This window comes from Bacillus rossius, chromosome 1, assembly GCF_032445375.1.
Source record: "Bacillus rossius redtenbacheri isolate Brsri chromosome 1, Brsri_v3, whole genome shotgun sequence".
Classification (NCBI taxonomy): Eukaryota; Metazoa; Arthropoda; class Insecta; order Phasmatodea; family Bacillidae; genus Bacillus; species Bacillus rossius.
In genome coordinates, this window is record NC_086330.1 from 285,296,081 (window position 1) to 285,315,108 (window position 19,028).

At 39.3% G+C, this 19,028-nt stretch overlaps 1 protein-coding gene across 2 annotated transcripts in view; it reads right to left on the reverse strand.

Moving 5' to 3' along the window:
• LOC134527681 (uncharacterized) overlaps nucleotides 1-19,028 on the reverse strand; it is a 256,176-nt gene that overhangs the window by 147,014 nt on the left and 90,134 nt on the right. The window contains exon 1 of one of the 2 annotated variants that reach the window (XM_063360580.1): nucleotides 4,811-5,478. The exons of the other annotated variant lie outside the window; for it this stretch is intronic. Coding sequence (XP_063216650.1) covers nucleotides 4,811-4,931 — 121 coding nt within the window. The 5' untranslated portion in view covers nucleotides 4,932-5,478. Of the gene's footprint in view, nucleotides 1-4,810; nucleotides 5,479-19,028 lie in introns of those variants that run through there. 2 annotated transcript variants of the gene reach the window in all.

The following is a 19,028-nucleotide window of genomic DNA, read 5'->3' on the forward strand; positions in this document are numbered from 1 at the left end:
CACTACGGACTAGCATGGACCACGCATTAGGGAAATATACAGATGGAGCTTAAGGTCCGATTCTAATCGAAGGGGGGTTAAGCCAAAAGAGGAGGGGAATTTCAGTTCACAAATGTATCAGCTGTACATGTTTTGGAAGTTAAACTGGAGAAAAAATGTAAACTCATTTCATTACATTTTTATTATGAAGATTCGTTTAGATTTTTAATATACATAAACATACTAACCAGTAATATTTTGATATATTTTTCTTCCGAGCAGTTTAACTAAAGCTGATGCAAATATAAACAAACGTCTTCCATATCGGTATGTGAAAATCAGAAGAAGAAAAATGGGGGGAAAACGGCTTTACGTCTGAAGGCTAATGCTCCATTTGTATCCTTTCCTAATCCCTGTCCTAGACAACTAGGAGAGGCTGGGCAGTCCTCCACCGGACCACGGGTTCACTGGGTGACTGAGGGATCCTAGTGTCACATGGTGGATCGGGGTAGGAGCCAGCAGCACTGATAAGGTCTAAGGACTACGAACACAGTCAACTATCTGGTTATCTGAGTGAGATAAGGGAGTTCTTGGTGGTGACGGTGCTGGATGGTCCCCTCAGCCTCTCGTTATAGCCGACACTCTAACAGCTTCCCTAGTGCGTAAACGGCGTAACGGTTTATATTGCCCATGGGGCGCTACGGCGGACACGCGAAAGCTAAGAGCGCTGGGTTAACAAAGTAAAGCTTGGGGGGTAAAACCCTCATTAACTGTAGTCCGGAACCCAGAGCCTAAATGCACCCTAGACAGCCGGTTAGTTACCCCCCCCCCCCCCAACCCAAACCTTCTCGTAAGGGAGGAAGTAATAAGCCGTGGAAGTTTTTAATAATTGTACAGTAAGTGTCTAAGCTATTGGCTTGACACGCACGATCCTTACCTTAAGGAGGATTAGCCCCGCCATCGTGGATTATTCAATTTGTTTCTATAATTCAAATTTTGAACTATTTATCCCAATTGTTGGAATGTCAAAACATAAATCATATCTCTTAGATCCTATATACATTGTTGCAACCATATGATTAACCGGCTCTAGTCTGTAAGCGCCGTGAGGAAATAACTTTTTAGTTCACGCGGGCCATAATAATCACACCAGTACACAAAGTGTGTTGACTTCAACAAGTAGCCAAATAAGTCCTGTGCCATGTCAAACAAAAAAAAAATCTAGCACGGGAGCTTTATTGCACGTGGTATCGGAGTATTTTAACTTACAAGATGAAGAGGTTTAACGCCCCTTAACATCATCCCTGTTGGACATCTGTACAGCCCACGAGCACTTACGGTGTGAGGGACTGCCTTCAGCGAGAATCTGGGGTGGGTTGGTCGTTGTCCAGCGCTTCTTCAGCTGGTTTCATAATGGCGCTGAGCTCTCTGCAGGACATGTGATTCAGTCAAACTTGCAGCAAGCAGGTGCGCTTGTTTTGATCTTCATCCTGTTGCGAAATGAATCCACGATTTTTTTTTTACCTGTTCCTATTAATTGAAACTTAACATCGGCTTTATTATGCACACATTTGTGGTGACTGCCCTGGCACCAGAGAACAATGTTAATTGTACGGTGCTTGTCTGCTGTACACTGCCCATATTTGGCCTGCATGCATGCAATAAGAAAAAAAACTTTAATAAATACGGAAAGTTTTCCACAAGGCATAGTTTTCACATCAAAACCGTTTCACAGTCACGCTTTTGCAAGTGCAGGCAGGGCCCCTTTCTCCCCACCACCAAAAAACGGATCTACGCCCATGATTCCCACCAACAGAAGGACAGAATTGGAAAAGCAGACAAGAGGCAGAGAGGTTCTATCTCTCTCTCTCTTTCTATCCCCCCTCTTTTTATTTGTACACAAGTGGAATGCTGCGTATGCGCATGTCTCACATGACTGTTTTGCTATTTGTCCATTCGTTTTTCTCAGTGAATATTTCCTTTGGAGAAGCAAGCTCGAGAGTGTTGGCGGGAAGTTCATCTCATTCTGGAGGTGGTGAGCTGCTTACTGGTTGGTTCTTGCCAAGAGAGAGAGAGAGGTAATAACACCACTGAGACGAAAATAATAACACGGTGTTCCTGCTTCCTGCCAGAGGAAATCACATCCACAGCTCTGGGCTCGTGTCCCTTGGCCGAGGCCATAACTTTCTTTTGTGATGTTCCTGAAACATTTCACTAGTATGTACTTTTTGTGTTGCATTAGTGAGTGGAAGAACGTCGAATTCGCGTTAAGTATATAGGCAAGTCGAAAACTGTGTTCAAAAACGTTACTAGAGTTACTAACTCATCACTAGGTCACTTTAGGGGCCCAAAAAATATATATTTTTAAAAACTAATTGAGGGGTGGCTTTTCGGACCTGAAGCACGTTATTTGCCCACCTATAAAAATTACAATGAATGTGCCTGCCGCTGCTAGATTTATTGTCATTTAACTTGTCTCAACTTTGACAGTTCTCTTAAGTATTACGAACTGATTAGTATTTTTATTCCTGATGACGGGAACATATCTCAATTCCCGAAACGTCGCAAATGTTTTGTCTAAGGAAGCCTGTTGTGCTCGTCTGTGCCATCGTCGTTGTGTTTCAAGAATATCTGTTTGGTTTCGTCGCTGAGTTCGCCTGTACGTCCCTGTGTTGTCCAAGGTCTTCTTTTTTTTTGTCTTTAGTTCTTGTTGCAACTGCCTCGCCAGCCCAATGTGTTCTTCTGTGCTGCAATATTTTTACTCGCTGATTGCTTCCAAGGAAAATTCGCTTAGCTGTCTATGAATTTAATGATTGACATCGGCTGGTTTTTAGCTTGTTTTCAGTGGGATTGCGTATTCACATATTGTGTCCGTTATTAAGGTTCCTCTATGACAGAGAAAGGCCAACTTTCGAGTGAGATGAGTCAAATATTAAGTAAACAGATTCTCCAAATTTATTTTTATAGAGACGCAACCTGTATTTTCTCTGCATCTACATGGAATTTTAAACCGATAAAAAATCTATATAAAATGAAAATATTGTACTTACTTAATTAGAAAAAAAAAGTAAATGTAATATATATGTATATGTGTGTTAGTCATTAGAAGAGTTCTGCAGATAAACAAGAAAACCTCAATTATTTTAGTTAGTTAATTATATAAATAAAGAAGCTCCTGGTCGAGTGCTGGGCGGTGTTGAGGACATACCGTGTGATTGTGCCGTGTGATTTTTGTACGGCATTTTCCTTCGAGTGAGTCGTAAAAACGTAAATTCCAATGACAAGAGCCACGGTATGGCGACCCCTGCTCTATGATATAAAGTGTAAACAGCAATGGCCTATAAAAAAACATTTTAAGTCAATATTCCCCATTGTAAGAATCAATCAAATGAAGTGCCAGTGGTGCCAAAATGTTAACTGCAAAGCATCACATTTGGCCTTTTTTTTAAGAACGCTGACAACCACAGGTAGATGTTTACAAAAACTGTTGACAGAACAACAGTGGCAGAAGAATACGCAGACCATTTGTACTATATTTATTTTTTACCTGTCAGGTTTGGGCCAAGTTACATGACGCAATCTAGGCTATAATCCCAATACGTTTGGCTTTGTGCTGCTTCAGTGATTGGGCCACAGTTTATATGAAGGGCTCTGGGCCAATGAAAACCCTTCAACAAAAGAAGTATTGATTCACGAGCCTCCCAGTTTTAAGTTTTCAACCCAGCCCGGCGTGTATGTGCTAATAGTTTGGCTGAAAATATCATTCCAGGTACCTACAGACTTAAATCAACAGGAGAAAAAATGAGAAAAATAATAATATGAAACGTTTTACGTCTATAAATGGCGAAAATTACACTACTACTAAATACCTATACCTATGTTCTTTTAATTATTCTCGCGATACGGAAGATTGATTTGAAACATTTTTTGTACATACGCCATTGCTGGTTTATACTGTAGTCATAGAGAAACATCAAGGACGATCAAAAAAGATGAATTCACAACCACATATAAAAGAAGCCAAAAACAGCGTATGTTAAATATAAAAGGAATAGACCGCAAAGTGAATTACATGGAAAGAAGTTGAAAAAATTATCAGCACATACGAACACAGAGGGCTGACACGACGAGACTGCTGCAAAAAAAAACTGTAAACACAGACAAACAACACTTTGGAAAACACAGCGACAAACAGAAAAACCCGACGATGATACTAATTAGCTATTCCGGACAACACAACAATAACACAACGTACAAGCGAACCCTGGATAACACAACAATGTTTGTCACTGTGTTGTGTTGTCCAGGGTTCGCTTGTGCGTTGTGTTATTGTTGTATTGTCAGGATTATCTGTTTAGTTTCATCGTTGGGTTTGTCTGTTTGTCGCTGTGTTGTTCAAGGTTGTTGTTTGTCTCTGTTTACTATTATTGCAACTGTCTCGTTTTTGACAGCACAACGTGTTCGTCTGTGCTGGGATATATTTATAATTCCTTCCAAGGGATTCTATGTGCTGTCTACTCTTTTTCATTTCACATTAGTTGATTTTGACTTGTTTGTGTATTCATCATGTTTTACCGTTCTTGAGTTTTCTCTATCACATATAGTATAAACCAGCAATGGCGTACGTCCACAAAAATGTTTTAAATCATGACTAGAGATGGCAATTTATCGAGGGAAAATGAGATGTTTAAAAGACTTCATGTAGAAAAAAATTGTTTCTGTAAATCATAAAAACAATAACAAGTTAGAGTATTGCAAACTATCTTGGCACACATCATTTTCGCAATAAATCATCATCTCTAGTTACGTAATAGTGACAGAGTTTATTTACCTTTCCGTCGTTTCTTCCTGCAGCGCAAACGAATGCGCGAGTTGCCGTCTTCGCTTAGCTTCACGTGGTTGGAAGACAACTCCAGGAGTTTCATCATGATGCACAACAACACGACCAACATGTTCCTAACTCCCCCTGGTCGCTTAACGCGTGCAGTCTAACAAAAAAACACACTCGACCGCAGCAATACGTCCAGACAGTTATCGCATTTTGAAAAGCTACGCCCAGGTACTAAACCAATACAATAACACACGAACCAAAACACGCTTCTATTTTTAACTCCTCTCTTATCACAGTAAGTCAACAAAGTATTAAAAAGAAAACGCTTTTACACACTAAATAAAAAACACACGGTATAAATGTAAAAAAAAAATTAATTAAACAAGTACCGTAACGCCACAATAATTGGGATCAACTGTAAGCGCCACTTTTCTTAGCTTCGCCTGACGACGCGAAGCGTGCGAGAATGAATCACCGGCCATAAACAAACTTCGGGCACGATATCGGACGATCATCGAGATAGCGCGATTTTCAATTGTCATCCTCCGGTTTTACGTAACGGAAAGAAAAAAAACCTGGCGTTATTTTTATTTTTGGGTTCATACGGACGACAACATACCCGTGGCTTCCGTCCCTTCACGAAGCGCGGCGCGAGTGTTTTATTTTCCTCTCTCTCTTCGGGGGGAACCAAGATGGCGGCCGGAGGCCCCGGCTGCACACGACACCAACACAGCGGCGGCGACAAGCGCTCCCAGCGTGTCAGGGGTGCCAACACGACCGCCTGGTCACTCGCGAGCCGGCATACGCCCCTTCTACAATGCCGCGTAAAAGGAGACGGATCACGTAAATGGTGACGGATATCCCGGAACCTTTCTCTATCGCGTCTGCTGCTTCCACAATTCACGGAAACGTAACAAATGGTAATCAATAATATTGCATTTCAAGATTACGAAATATCAATTTAATTAAAAGTAAAAATAAATTATGCTTCGAGATCATAGCACGGGCATAATTCACATATAATAAAAATAAACAACAAAGTAATAACAGAACACTATAATTATATTCTTGTACCTGAAACAATGTTAGCGTATCCACAACATAAACAAACATGGTTACCCCGGCAGCCATGTACTCGGCTTCTATTGGTCTCATGGAGCAACACAAACGGAAGAGCTCAGCATTGGCGAGATAATACGTACAGGTCCGGCTCAGTCTGCGTGCCATTACAGAAACCCTGTTCCGTGAGATCGGTCCCCGTTTACGTGACGTAGAACGGGCCTTAGGCAGGGTTTGTAAACTAAGCAAGGAACGCAACGTCGCAACAATGAATGATGCAACCAATGGAGGAAAAAACGATCGTTTATAAAGCACGCAAGTCGCAAGACGTTCTTTAAATGATTCATGCAATGGGCAATTTTTATTAAGGAAATTTTCTGGACATACACCATTGCAGTTTGTCACTGTTTGTCAAGAAAAATTTCAGAAAATAAAAAATAATAAATATTAAGAAAAAAGTTCACAGAAAACAAAGCTTAATCGGACAAACGGATCCGACGAGGAAACTAAACAAGTATTATGGACAACACATCGACGATAGCACTGACGAACACAAAAGGTTTCCAATGACAACAGTTGCGACGTTTCGGGAACTGACATCTGTTCCCGTCATCAGGCACACGCAGGCTGATATTGGACACTGGAATACTATGGTTTTATATATATATTAGAACTCCTCTCCTCTCCTTGCACAGCCAATGTTGTAAGGAAAGGGCTCAATTTCCGTATTGCTCCTCATTGAATCCCTGTTTTAGACATAGTTTCTTCTGTAGAAAGCGCCATATTCAAACTGCCATCAGTCGAAAAGGAGGAGTTTCGGTTGACTGTTCGGGCTGCCATTACATTCGCCAGGTCACAAAAACCAATTCTTTTCTTTGACGAGCTTAAAGCAATCCAAATCCTAAAAGCAGATTCTGACATCATCCTTCCCGCTGACAAGGGCCGGGCCACAGTCATACTAAACAGAACAACAGACTATGATGATAAAATTACCAACCTGAGTAACTCAAACAATTACCTATGTACATCCAAACAAAGATCCAACTTCTAACACTGAACGCAAAGTGTACCAGACCTTCAAAAATCACCAGAGCCACATACCAGACAAAACCAGGTGCGCCCTAACACCTCACAGCACTAAGCCACTTCACATTTATGGCCTACCAAAAATCCACAAAACCCGCCTGGCTTTGCAACCTATTATCAGCTTTGTGATCCTCCATGCCAAAAACTTTCCAAATTTCTGCTAAAAATTGTTTAACCACTTATCGGCCAAACACCTACCTTCGTTAAAGATTCTGGTCACTTCAACATTTTTAAAGCGTATGGGGCTTCGGCCTGAGAATCACTTTGTCTCCCTCCCTAACCCGGACCCCTTCCAAACACAGTTTTTAGTTAGGTTAGGGGGAAAAAATCGTGTCAAATAGCAGTCGGTTTGTGCCTGATGACGGTAACAGATGTCAGTCGCAACTGTTGTCATTGGAAACCTTCTGTGTTCGTCAGTGCTATCCTCTGCATTTGTCTCGTCGTTGTTAGCCAACTGTGTTCTTCTGTGTTGCTATATTATTTTTCATGAGTAAGATCCTTCAACGGAATTCTTGTGCTGTATGATATTTAGAGGTTGAACATGTTTTGTAAGTGCTGTGGTCGTTGTGTTGTCCATAATACTTGTTAAGTTTCCTCGTTAGATCCATTTGTCCGACATCAGCTGATTCAATTTCGTTTTATGTGAATTTTTTGTTATTATTTATTTTCTGAATTTTTCCATGACAAACAGTGAAACACTGCAACGGCGTATGACAAAAAAAACTTCATTAAGGCACAAGACGTTAACAACCCTTAACTAAAAATTGTTAAAAAGTAGGAAACAATTTTCTACTAATAGCTTCTTTTGATAATTCATATTTATCATTAAAACAAAATGTATTGCAAATAGTGTGAATTAAGTGTTTATTTTCTTACACTGTGGGAAGTTTAACAAGCGCAAACTTGTTGTCTATAATATACAGAACATCATGGGCTTATAACACAAAGTCTGCGTTTTTAACAGTTTTCAGAACACTTCTCTTCCAATATGGACGTCGGAAACGCAAGCCAAAACGCAAGAATGTTGGAAGTTGAACAATTCTTGCGTTGCGTCATTGGGCCCTGGGTAGTTTATAAACAGGTACTCTGAAATGTGGTTGCTGAACATTTTGAGCCTTGTGGTCTTACGTTCTTACGTAGTTTATAAACTAGGCCTAAATGACCTGCCACATCAACGCAATCGCGTCTGTCTGATGTGTCGGCGCTAATGATGCAGATGCGAATATGACTGACTGGTTCACATGACCTGTGACGTCAGGTGCTGATGGTACAGCAGAACTGTCTGACTAAAGCTGGGTAACTTGAACTTCCACAGTCAGACATGTCAGTCAGCACCATCTGCATATGACGTCATGAACAATATTTGCCAATGAGACTCATGATGAGTACAATCAAAGTTTAAAATATTGTGAAAATAATAATTTCCAAACAAAAATAATAATTACCAAACAAACATTTTAATTTTAGGATTATATGATTTCGTCTTGTACGCCATCTTGTCGGAAATTTTTTTTGTTAAGTTGTTTTGAAACAGAATAACTAAGTACCCAAGAACGTAAATAAAAATTATAAAAGTGTATAGGCATGAAAACAACAGGTTTGGCCCAAATACATATTAACCACAAATAAATTGTCAAGAAATGTATCGAAATTCCATTAATGTGCATTTTAATTAATAAATATTTGGTATAAATATCTCTAGTAAAGCAAAAAATATAGTGCTGCACTCTATGGTTGATAATGTGAACCAGATGCAGCATGCATCAGACGCGACAATATGGCACGCTGCTACGGAAAACGTATCAGACAGCATGGTCGGACATCGCGGTCGGAAGGATCAGAGACGCGACTGCGCAATTGTGGTAGGACCGTAACAGCCGGCAGGTGCTGCTTCATGCTTGCACACTTTAGAACAATGGGTCCACAGGAAAAAAATTATTTCGTTGGTACCCATCCATGTTATTTAATGTGCAACTTTTAAAATTACATAATTAAAAAAATGGATGTGCTTGGAGTCCGGGCGCGACAGAAGTGGTTGGTTATTATATTAACATATTTGGCTGAGGTCGCAGATCAAAAAATATTCAAGTATGCGAGCAGAAAATTATGGTATTGTGCAAGTATACATGCCCGTGTAAGTATGCGAGTATGCATGTATGCAATTGCTCAAGTACGCAGGTATGTTAGTGTGCAAGCATGAAAGTATGCAAGTATGCTGCGTCATCTACCTCTCCCCTGCCGTCTCCACCTCCACCTGTTTCCTCAAGATGTATCTAACTATTCCCCTCCTCCGGTTCCCCCACCACGTACCTAACTATTCCTCTCATGCGATCGGAATTTTCGTAACGCTCGAAAATTGTAATCACCTCAGAAAAGAAGTTTCACTTCAAAAAATATAGACTGTAAACATTATCGTGGCCATAACTGTAAACGTGATCTACGCATATTTCATAACTTTGAAGGTTTCCTATAAATCATATTAACAACATAGTTGCGATTTTCGTCCTATCAAGGTAAACCCAAACACTCAAAATAATCTGGAAATTAGCCCCCCCCCCCCTTTTTTTTAACACAAAGGCCCAATTTAGAACCAATGTGTACATCGTGAACACTCGTCGTTAGATACCAGCAATATTCGCTTATCTCCAGACAGCTAGCACGTTAAAAATAGCTTTTCCGTTTCTAGAGCCTTTTTTTATCGCGGATTCATTGGATAGCAAAGTACACTTGAAGCACATATACATCAGTTTCACGTTGACGATTGGTCTACAGTGCTCTCGACACATCTTTGACGACCCTGAGCCAGTTACAAACAAGGATAACCTGCCAGAGTATGTGACGTTATACACCAATGAGCACTCTATAAAGGCTTGATTATTTATAAGCATGTTGAGTTTAGTCTGGAGTGAAATTAATATAAGAAGTAATCGTGACTATCAACTGAATCATGAGTAGAGATAGGAAAATTACGCGAATTCATTTTGGTGTTTGGTTAAAATTGAATTACTTGTACACATAAGTTTGATATTGGTTCACAGTTTTGTCTAAGAGTACTTGGTCCAATGAAAAATCCCCAATAATGTGCTATCGAATTACGGGCTGCCCAGATGAGACGTCTCTTAAGTCAGCAGCCAATACCCAGGTCTATCCTGGGAGTCATTGAATCCGCAATTGTTTCCAGCCCCTGTTAACGGATAGTTTGTCACGTCCTCGAGCAACAGAAGCCAAGAATAAAATACCAAAAGTTCGTATTATTAAACGACATGCAACCCAGACAGAATATAAAATGTAACAGCAGCCAATGAACAAAATATACTGAAAAATATGTGTACAATTGTGTGAAGTCTAGAGTTAAAACCACGGGTAGAGACGCAGCAATATTGCGTTACGAGGTGTGATAAAACACTGGTGAATTAATTTTTACAGCAGCAACTGCAGAAGCTACATCAATTTGAAGTAATAAGCCTGGTAGCCTGATCCGTAGAGATAGTCAGTGACCAGTTTGAACAAGTTGTGACTTTTCAGTCGGCTTCCAGAGCCGAAAGAGTGAGGCCGTGTTTACCTGTCCATAGCGCATCATGGATGGAGACCCGGAAATTTCGCGGATTCGTCTGACCTCAGGGTAGAATTCGAGGTCACAGGTATGTTTAATCCACTTTGTCTTTCCTACTGGTTTATTTCTTAGTGAGAACATTTTTATACACGTTAATTGACACTCCCTAATTCGCTTGCTTCTCTCCTAGCTGGGCATTGTTGGCTCACGATCGTAGAGGGGCGTGTCCAAATAACTGCGGTCCAATCATGAACGCAGTGTGAGAGTGTGAAGGTTTGCATTATAACTTACGACTTAATGAATGCACGAAATTTTCGTATCGCTAGTCATGGATTTCGAACAAAGCGTTTGTTAGCGAAACAGAGACCAGAAAAATGGGTCAATTACTTCCTCCATCACGACAATGTGCATCGTTAGTCAAGAAAAGAGTTTTGAAGGAGATTAGTTCAAATTTGGTGTAAGCTTATTACTTTGATATCACAGTCATCCTAATAAATATCTTGAGTTTCTACGTCTCGAGTGACTGAACCATCGATAATCTGTCGCAATAGAAGAACTTGAGCCAATGGTAATAAGTTAGCTATCAGCCGTACAAATCCCATATTGACCAGTGTAACACGGAGCTGGCGTCTAGCACAAGCAACTGGCAGTAAATGGTTATCTTCTCTTCAGTATGGATAGGACTATGGAGTCTAGCCTTATGTACGAAATAACAGTACGTATTGCTAGGGACCGACACTTCTTTGATTGAGAGTTTCTAACTGGCAAAGATTCGTTCAGATTAACAGTGAATAAATAGCAGAAGAAGCACAAAGGTATAATAATTATTCGAATTTTATCATATCACGACATGAATCCACGAATTTTTCCGATCTGTAAGTATTGATATTAACTCGCCTCCCAGTAGCCTCGGTGCTGTCAGCACGAAAGGGAATGCGGCCTCCGCGTCTCAGAGCGCTTCCACAAGCGACGCCGTGCAATGCGCCAAAGTTCACCGCAACACTCACGTAACAGTCTTAGATGTGACAGTTCTCACAAGTAGTACCAGCGGTACCCACTTCCTAAATGTTACTTACACTGTTTTTTTTTTGTTTTTTTTCTTCCTTTTTGTAAATTGAAAAAAAAATATATTCATGTAAAATTACAGATATTTACATGAAAACAACTATATCAATACAAAATTGTTTTCACAGTAATAATGGGTTCGGATTCTTATCTCGGGAATTTATGCTTTGTGTTGTCCCAGTACCTCCAACCGTTAAAATTATTTTTAAACTGTTTCATGAATATATTTATAGTATTAACCGTGCACATAATAAACATGGTACGGAAAAATAAAGTCTAATTGTTGAATATTCTATTCGTTTTTACATTGTTTATTTAAACAATTTTCTTTAATGAAATACCAATTAAAATATAAAATTATTTGCCAATTTTCGTAAGGAATTTTTTAGTATTATCTCGAAAAACCAATTTCATATCTGCAAAAATAACCATAGTCGTATGTTTTCGTGCAAATGTACAAATTTATAAATATCTGTAATTTTACAATAACATTTCCGTTCGATTAACAAAAAAATTCATTGCATTGGCAGTTAGCTATAGAGACATGCGAAATTTCGTATATTCGCTGTTTTCAGGCCGACGCACAAAGGCGTGCATTATCAAGTCTATGTTACGTGTTCATTGGCTGCTACCACATTTCTCCTTCCCTACGGATAGATCGTGATTTGTCTATATTTATTATTTAAGGCGTTTAACTTCGGCTTGTAGTCACCCAGAGCGTGTCTAGTAAGTAACTAGGGCACTAGGGGCATTCATGTTTCGCGAAAAGATTCCGAGAATAGCTGAAAGTTAAATAATTGTAGCATTGTCTGTATTTCGTGACTGGGCGAGTTTCTTTCAGGTACATGACAACTGTTACAACACCAATCACAGTAATTCAGTGTGGCAGCAAACGTGTCCTGGATGGCTCGGTCGAATAGGGAAACGACTTCTCTCGCAGACGGCCGCCAATCGCAAGGAAGAATCCGCTGTTGCTGTGTGATTTGTTGCAGAAAATGCCTGCCCCTACTAACAACTATAGAGAACGGGAAAAATTCGCGGATTCATTTCGCAATATGCTGAAATTAAAATACATATACCTTACGGTTGCTTTTGCTATTGGCTCACTGTTCATCTGGATGTCTCTGGGCCAAAGAAGTATCGAATCACGGGCAAACCAGTTGAGACAACTTACAAGTCAGCAGCCAATGAACTGGTTTTATTTGCTCGAGTATACAGAGGACAGGTCTGAAGGTCTTCGAAACCGCGAATTTTTCCAGTCGCTACTAATAACTATGACTGGAAAAATTCGCGTTTTCACTCACCTCTGGGACAGACTCCACAATCCTTTGTATACGCGGGCAAGTTTTTCGTGTTCATTGGCTGCTGACTGGTGAGAAGTCTCAACTTGGTAGGCCTGTGATTCGGTAATTCTTCAGTTTAGGGTTTCCCATTGGCCAAGATTATTCCCTATAAACTGTGTGCCGATAGCGGAAGCAGCTCAGAGGTATACACATTTGAATTTTATCCCATCAAGAAATGAAACAAGGAATTTTTCCGGTCCCTGCTAACAACTCGTGATCCAATGAGGAGAATCCTGCCACTTTACATGCAATTTAGATCTGCGTTAGGCCGTTCAATGTTGGGCATGAACATTTCTCTGCGCAGCTTCGCCTGCATGGATAGCCATGCTTAGTTTCTCTCTCTCTCCCCCCCCCCCCCCCCCCCCCCCCCACTTTTCCGCGAAATTCCGAGGAAGATGAAATCTTTTTAACAAGCTTTTATTAGCTTCACTTGTAACTATGTATCAAATATTGTAAGTCGATTTTAATCTACTTCTAATTGTCGTATCGATTTGACACTCTGCAAGTATATGTAATCACGATGACGATACAAAAGTTTCATGACTTAGACAAGAAGAGAGAAAGGGTGGGAAGGGTAGAGGGGCAAAAAAACATTATTTTCTTGCTATGGGCAATAACCATGCTTTTTGTACATTCATGAGTCCGGGGCATGGACAGAAAATTTATCCGAAGTCAACTGTCCCCTCAAAACCTCAAAATTTCGAAATTTTCAAAAATTGATTTGTTTTTGATTTGGAGTGCTTCCGAGCCATTCGGGGTCCTCAACCACCCAATTACTTACCCACCCCCCCCAACCCCCTCAGAGGGAGGACATTTGCCTCCGATTTTTGAAAGTTGGACAATTAGAAAGTACGTTAATTTTAACGTGCTTCTGGAGCCTTCGGGGACCATCGGATCTCCTTAGGAAGGGGTTCATTACCCCAAATTTTCGGGACTTTGAAATTTCATTTGAAGTGCAATTCGAGGAGTATATAAAAAATTAATTCAATATGAACTGAAAGATAATAATAAAATTATATTTAAAAAACACTTTAAATGTTGTTATGAACTAAAAAGTAAAAAAAAGTAATCTTTAAATTTAAGTAATTTGTTCAACAGTGATAGAATTAACTACAACTCTGTATAACGAACTTTTTTAATACATAAGCTTAAAATTAGAATCAATAAACAAAACAATTAATTTTAATAAAAAAATAAAGTGTGGGGTGGTTGATATCAGGTGTCATAAATTTTATACCTCTAATATCAATTATTTAGGACAGGTTTTTTTTTATTTTTTTTAATATAATTTTATTTCATTTTTATCTAAAATACCTCATTATTGCAAATTATTATTTTTGTTTGGCTTAGACTACACGTTGGGGCGAGCATTTTCCACGGGAAAGATTGCTCGAGAGCAGTCTGTGTTTCTTGTTTGGACGAGCTTCTTCCAGGCACACTCCCACTGGCGGCGCACGAATCACAGCAAGTTTTCTTCTATGCGGAAGCAAACGCGTCCTGAATTGCCTGCACTGTTAGAAATTACAGTAAATTTACGGACTTTTCAACGAATAATTTAACTCAAATTAACGAAGAGTTATTCACAATTTCAAATAACTGAATCTTCATAGAAACTAGGCCGTATTTCGACTTCCGAGTTGTATGTATGCTTGGACAAAAGAATTATTACTGTAGATTTTAACTAGCTTTTTTTTATGTTTTATTAACATACCAAAATTTCTCTTTTGGATTCATGATAAAAAATAAGTGAACTCAGTGTCCGCCAATTGACGAGGATGGCTGTAGATTTACGAAGATCCCTGGATAGTTTGTAACCAGCGTTCTTCGTAAATTGAAGGTGAAAAATTTTAACAGTGAGGTCAAATAAGGCTATCACTTCTCTCGCAAATGACCACCAACCATAAGCATACTTTTTTTTTATTGCGAAAAGCGTACGCAGAAATTAATTTCGGTGAATGGAAAAGGGGGAGGGGGTAGAACCACTTTTCCTGATGTGTGCTTTAAAATTATTTTCATTTGTTGGTGGAAATGGTAAATGTTTTGTTTTTAGAATAACAGTGTCCCCCCCCCCCCTTTTTTTTTGCATGCGCTGGTATCTATCTACTTGTTGCAGTCCAGCGAGGGAAGCCTACAGTTTACGGGGATGCGAGCCTCTACCGAGTAGTTCCAAAGTTCTCCGATGTCACCAGCAGCTCGTAAAAATACAAATTTTGATATATTTTACGTTCACAAGAGTATTTTATTTAAAGCTAACCTAACCAAACCTAACCAACCTTCCGTTTTAGTCACGATAACCTACCCTCCTGGAAAAAATAAATAAAGAACTATTAGGCCCGTTCTACAGTGACACGGAAACGGAGACGGATCTAACGGGACAGAGTTTCTGCAACAGCACGCAGATGGAGACGGACCCGTAAGGATTAGCTCGTCAATGCTGAGCTCTTCCGTTCACGTTGCTCCGTGCGACCAGTAGATGCCGAGTACTTGGCTGCGGTGGTAGCCATGTTTGTTTATGTTCGCAATACGTTAAAAATTGTTTCAAGTCAAAGAATACCTAGTGTTCTATTATTATTTTGTCGTTTATTTTCATTATATATGTTAATTATCTCGTGCTATAATCTCGAAGCATAATAATTTTTTTTATTAAATTAATATATCGTAACCTTGAAACGAAATATCACTGGTTGCCATTTGTTACGTTTCCGTGCATTGTGGAAGCAGCAGCAGACACGATAGTGGAATGTTAAGAGAGATTAGTCTCCGTTTACGTGATCCTCTCCATTTTTGTGCCATTGTGGAATGGGCCTTATCTAGCACACTGACCGGACCTAACCTAACCTAACTATTTTTTTTACTTCGGTAAACTTCGGAGCGGTTCGGCTTGTAGCTGTTGTGGCTGTGAGCAGTAGGCTGTGCGTCCAGCGAGCGGCGCTGCCTGGGCTACGCGCGGCACGGCGCACATGTGATATCCCTGGGGCTCGGAGGGAATTAATAGAACACGCCGCCGTGGGAGGGGGAGGGGGCACAGCACATGTGCAGTCGGGCCGCAGGGCAGACTCAATCTCCGTCCATCCTCCGTGCTCGAGGCTCGCTCCCACAGAACGTAATGGCTATTTCATTTCCTCGTCCTCACTATCGATTAGAACATCTTCCTGTGAGGTAATCACGGGGGCTCTATTAAAAATTTTTTTGATGTGTAACATCTTAGCTCTCGGTATACGGTATTTCGTTGGAGTAATTTCGTAAATGGAACGGAAGTCACGTGGAACGGAAATGTGTAACAACCACGGTGCTGCCATCTGTGGTGAATGACGCAAAACAAAGGGATTTTTTTATAGTATTAAATTTGTATTGAATTTCAACAAGAAGAGCAGTATTTTAATAAACTTCCTTCTTGAAAATCAGGTCCAAAGCAAGGGTTCAGTATATATATATACTGAACCCTTGCTTTGGACCTGATTTTCAAGAAGGAAGTTTATTAAAATACTGCTCTTCTTGTTGAAATTCAATACAAATTTAATACTATAAAAAAATCCCTTTGTTTTGCGTCATTCACCACAGATGGCAGCACCGTGGTTGTTACACATTTCCGTTCCACGTGACTTCCGTTCCATATATATATATACACACACACACACCTATATAGTATGTATATGTATATATATATATATATATATATATATATATTTCGCTCTTAAGATTTAATAGTTAATCGTAGCTGCTCCAGCAGCAAATTCTAAAAAACAAATATACTTCTCTTAACAATTTTATTTTTACATGAACGCCTGTACCTTGATCTACTTTTCTACACAATTTCCACCAATATTAAGGCACTTACCCTATCGTATCGTACAACCAGCTTTTGAATCCCACTCTCATAAAAGTCTGCCACCTGATTTAACAACCACTTAACACGTCATATAACGACTAAATCGTAAATCTCTTCTCTTTCACTTGTTCATCGACTGTCTGCACCAAATCTTCAGTAATGACAGAAGGTCGCCCACTTCGTTCCTCATCATGAACATCCGTGCGGACATCTTTAAAAGCTCTAACCCATTTCCGTAATATTCCATCGGACATAATGTTTTCCCCATACAATATACTGATCTGGCGATGAATTTCAGCCGCTGTCACGCCTTTGGCACTAAGAAAACTAATCACAGCGCGTATCTCACAGTCAGCGGGATCCTCAATCGGCGCAGGCATTTTAAATACTCACAAACAAACGTAAACACGGCCGAATGTCTCCGTAATGGCGTCTGTGGCTTGCCAACAGATGTAGGTACACAAGAAAGAAAAAAAAATCCTTTACCCCTCATAGCGGTGGCCCTCCGGGGTGTTTCATGTCTTTTTATTTAGTGCTACTTGTTAATATGAGTTTCAACTCATTATTAATGGATTTTTTTCTTTGTTGACCCGGCGCCTGAGTGCCGTGTCACTCAAGCCCCGGGGCCCCCGCGGGCTTAGGTGCGGACATGATATAAAGTAGAGGAGGTGAAACCGTGCGCAGGTTTTCCCCCTCCACGCGCTCCCTTGTTACGTCACCTTGGTTGTAGCCAGCGCTATTCTTCCAGGCGCTTCCCATCCATTTCATCTGAGTCTCGTACGAACGTAGTTTTATGTAGTTGAAATACCAAATTGTGCAGTGTTCGGATGTCACAATCATTTCAAAAAGACTCGAGATTCTGGCATAAAATATTTTTCTTTTCCAAAAAAATGAAGATCTTTGCAATAAATGGGTGAACGTATGCAAAAGGAAGGACACATTCTGTGTTAGCAGAGGTAAGTTTAAACAAACGTGATTTTAAGTAGAAATGTCACTTGTTTTATAATACGAGTATTTATTTTTAATTTTTTATATTATTAACTGTAGGTTAATGTTAGGTCAAGGAATATATTTCGTGCAAAATACTGAGTTATTATCTATAATAATAAAGTCTTTCGCGGTAAAAAGGTTATTTATTGAATTAATTTATTAAAAGTGAAATTTCAACGTTTTAATAAAAACTCAAATTAATTGTTTTTAAAATGTTTGTGTGTTCGGGCATCAGCGATAACTACAAAATTTATTTCAAATTAACTTTTTTCCTTGTTTTTTATAGAATTAACCTAAACACTAGGTTGTGTACTATTAATAAAGGGGGTAAAATATTTTTTATTATTATAATATATATTATATATATAAAATATAATATATATAAATTACTATCACATTATATAATATTTTAAGTTGATATTAGTAAGTTTAAAAACATTCGACTAATATATTTGTACATAAAAATTTTGTAATGCCTGCAAGCTGTTTTTCGTTGAAGATTGTAGAGCTATTTGGTTTAATAATATGTTTTAAATATATTTTTTAAATATACTTTCTATCATTATTTATCCTTTTGTTTATTGTTTGTAACTAAATAAAATTAAAATTAGTAAATAAATCAAAAGCACTTATGTTTATGTAAATTACAAATACGTATTATTAGAAACTTTGCTTTGTGTCAGATGCTTTTTTTTTTGTAATATGTTTGTATTATTCTTTGTCGCCTGCATCCTGATTGTTTATTATGTCTATTTTATTAATATTCATAATAAATATTTTCGAAGTACATATATTCATTCCAATTCCCATTACCATTCTGTGTTTAGAAGACCCAATCAACATTTTGAAGTGATGAAACAGCAGAAAAATATTGCTTCGTTGATTTTATTATTAATATAAACCCCGCGTTTGGATGCTAATACATTTATTTAAACTGTATGTTCTAAATGCATGCTATACATTGTACATAGCAAAGTATTTTTACGCTTCGTGGTAACTCTTACTATTCAAACGATTGTAAATGAACTGTCTGTGCGTGGTATTCCCGTAAGCGCGCTGCGTGTAGACCGGGCGGTGCGACCAAGGTGACGTAGTGCGCAGTGGAGGACGCGTTTGGGCGGCCGGACGGTTTCACTTCCTCTTCTTTACATCATGGGTGCGGATCACGCCGCACACGCAGTCAGTAATCGGCTCACCAAATAGTTGACTGAACCCCTAAGCCCTAAAGCTCAGTGCTATTGGCGCGTCATACCAACCTCCCGCCTCATTCTGGGACCCCTCAAAACACCCAGA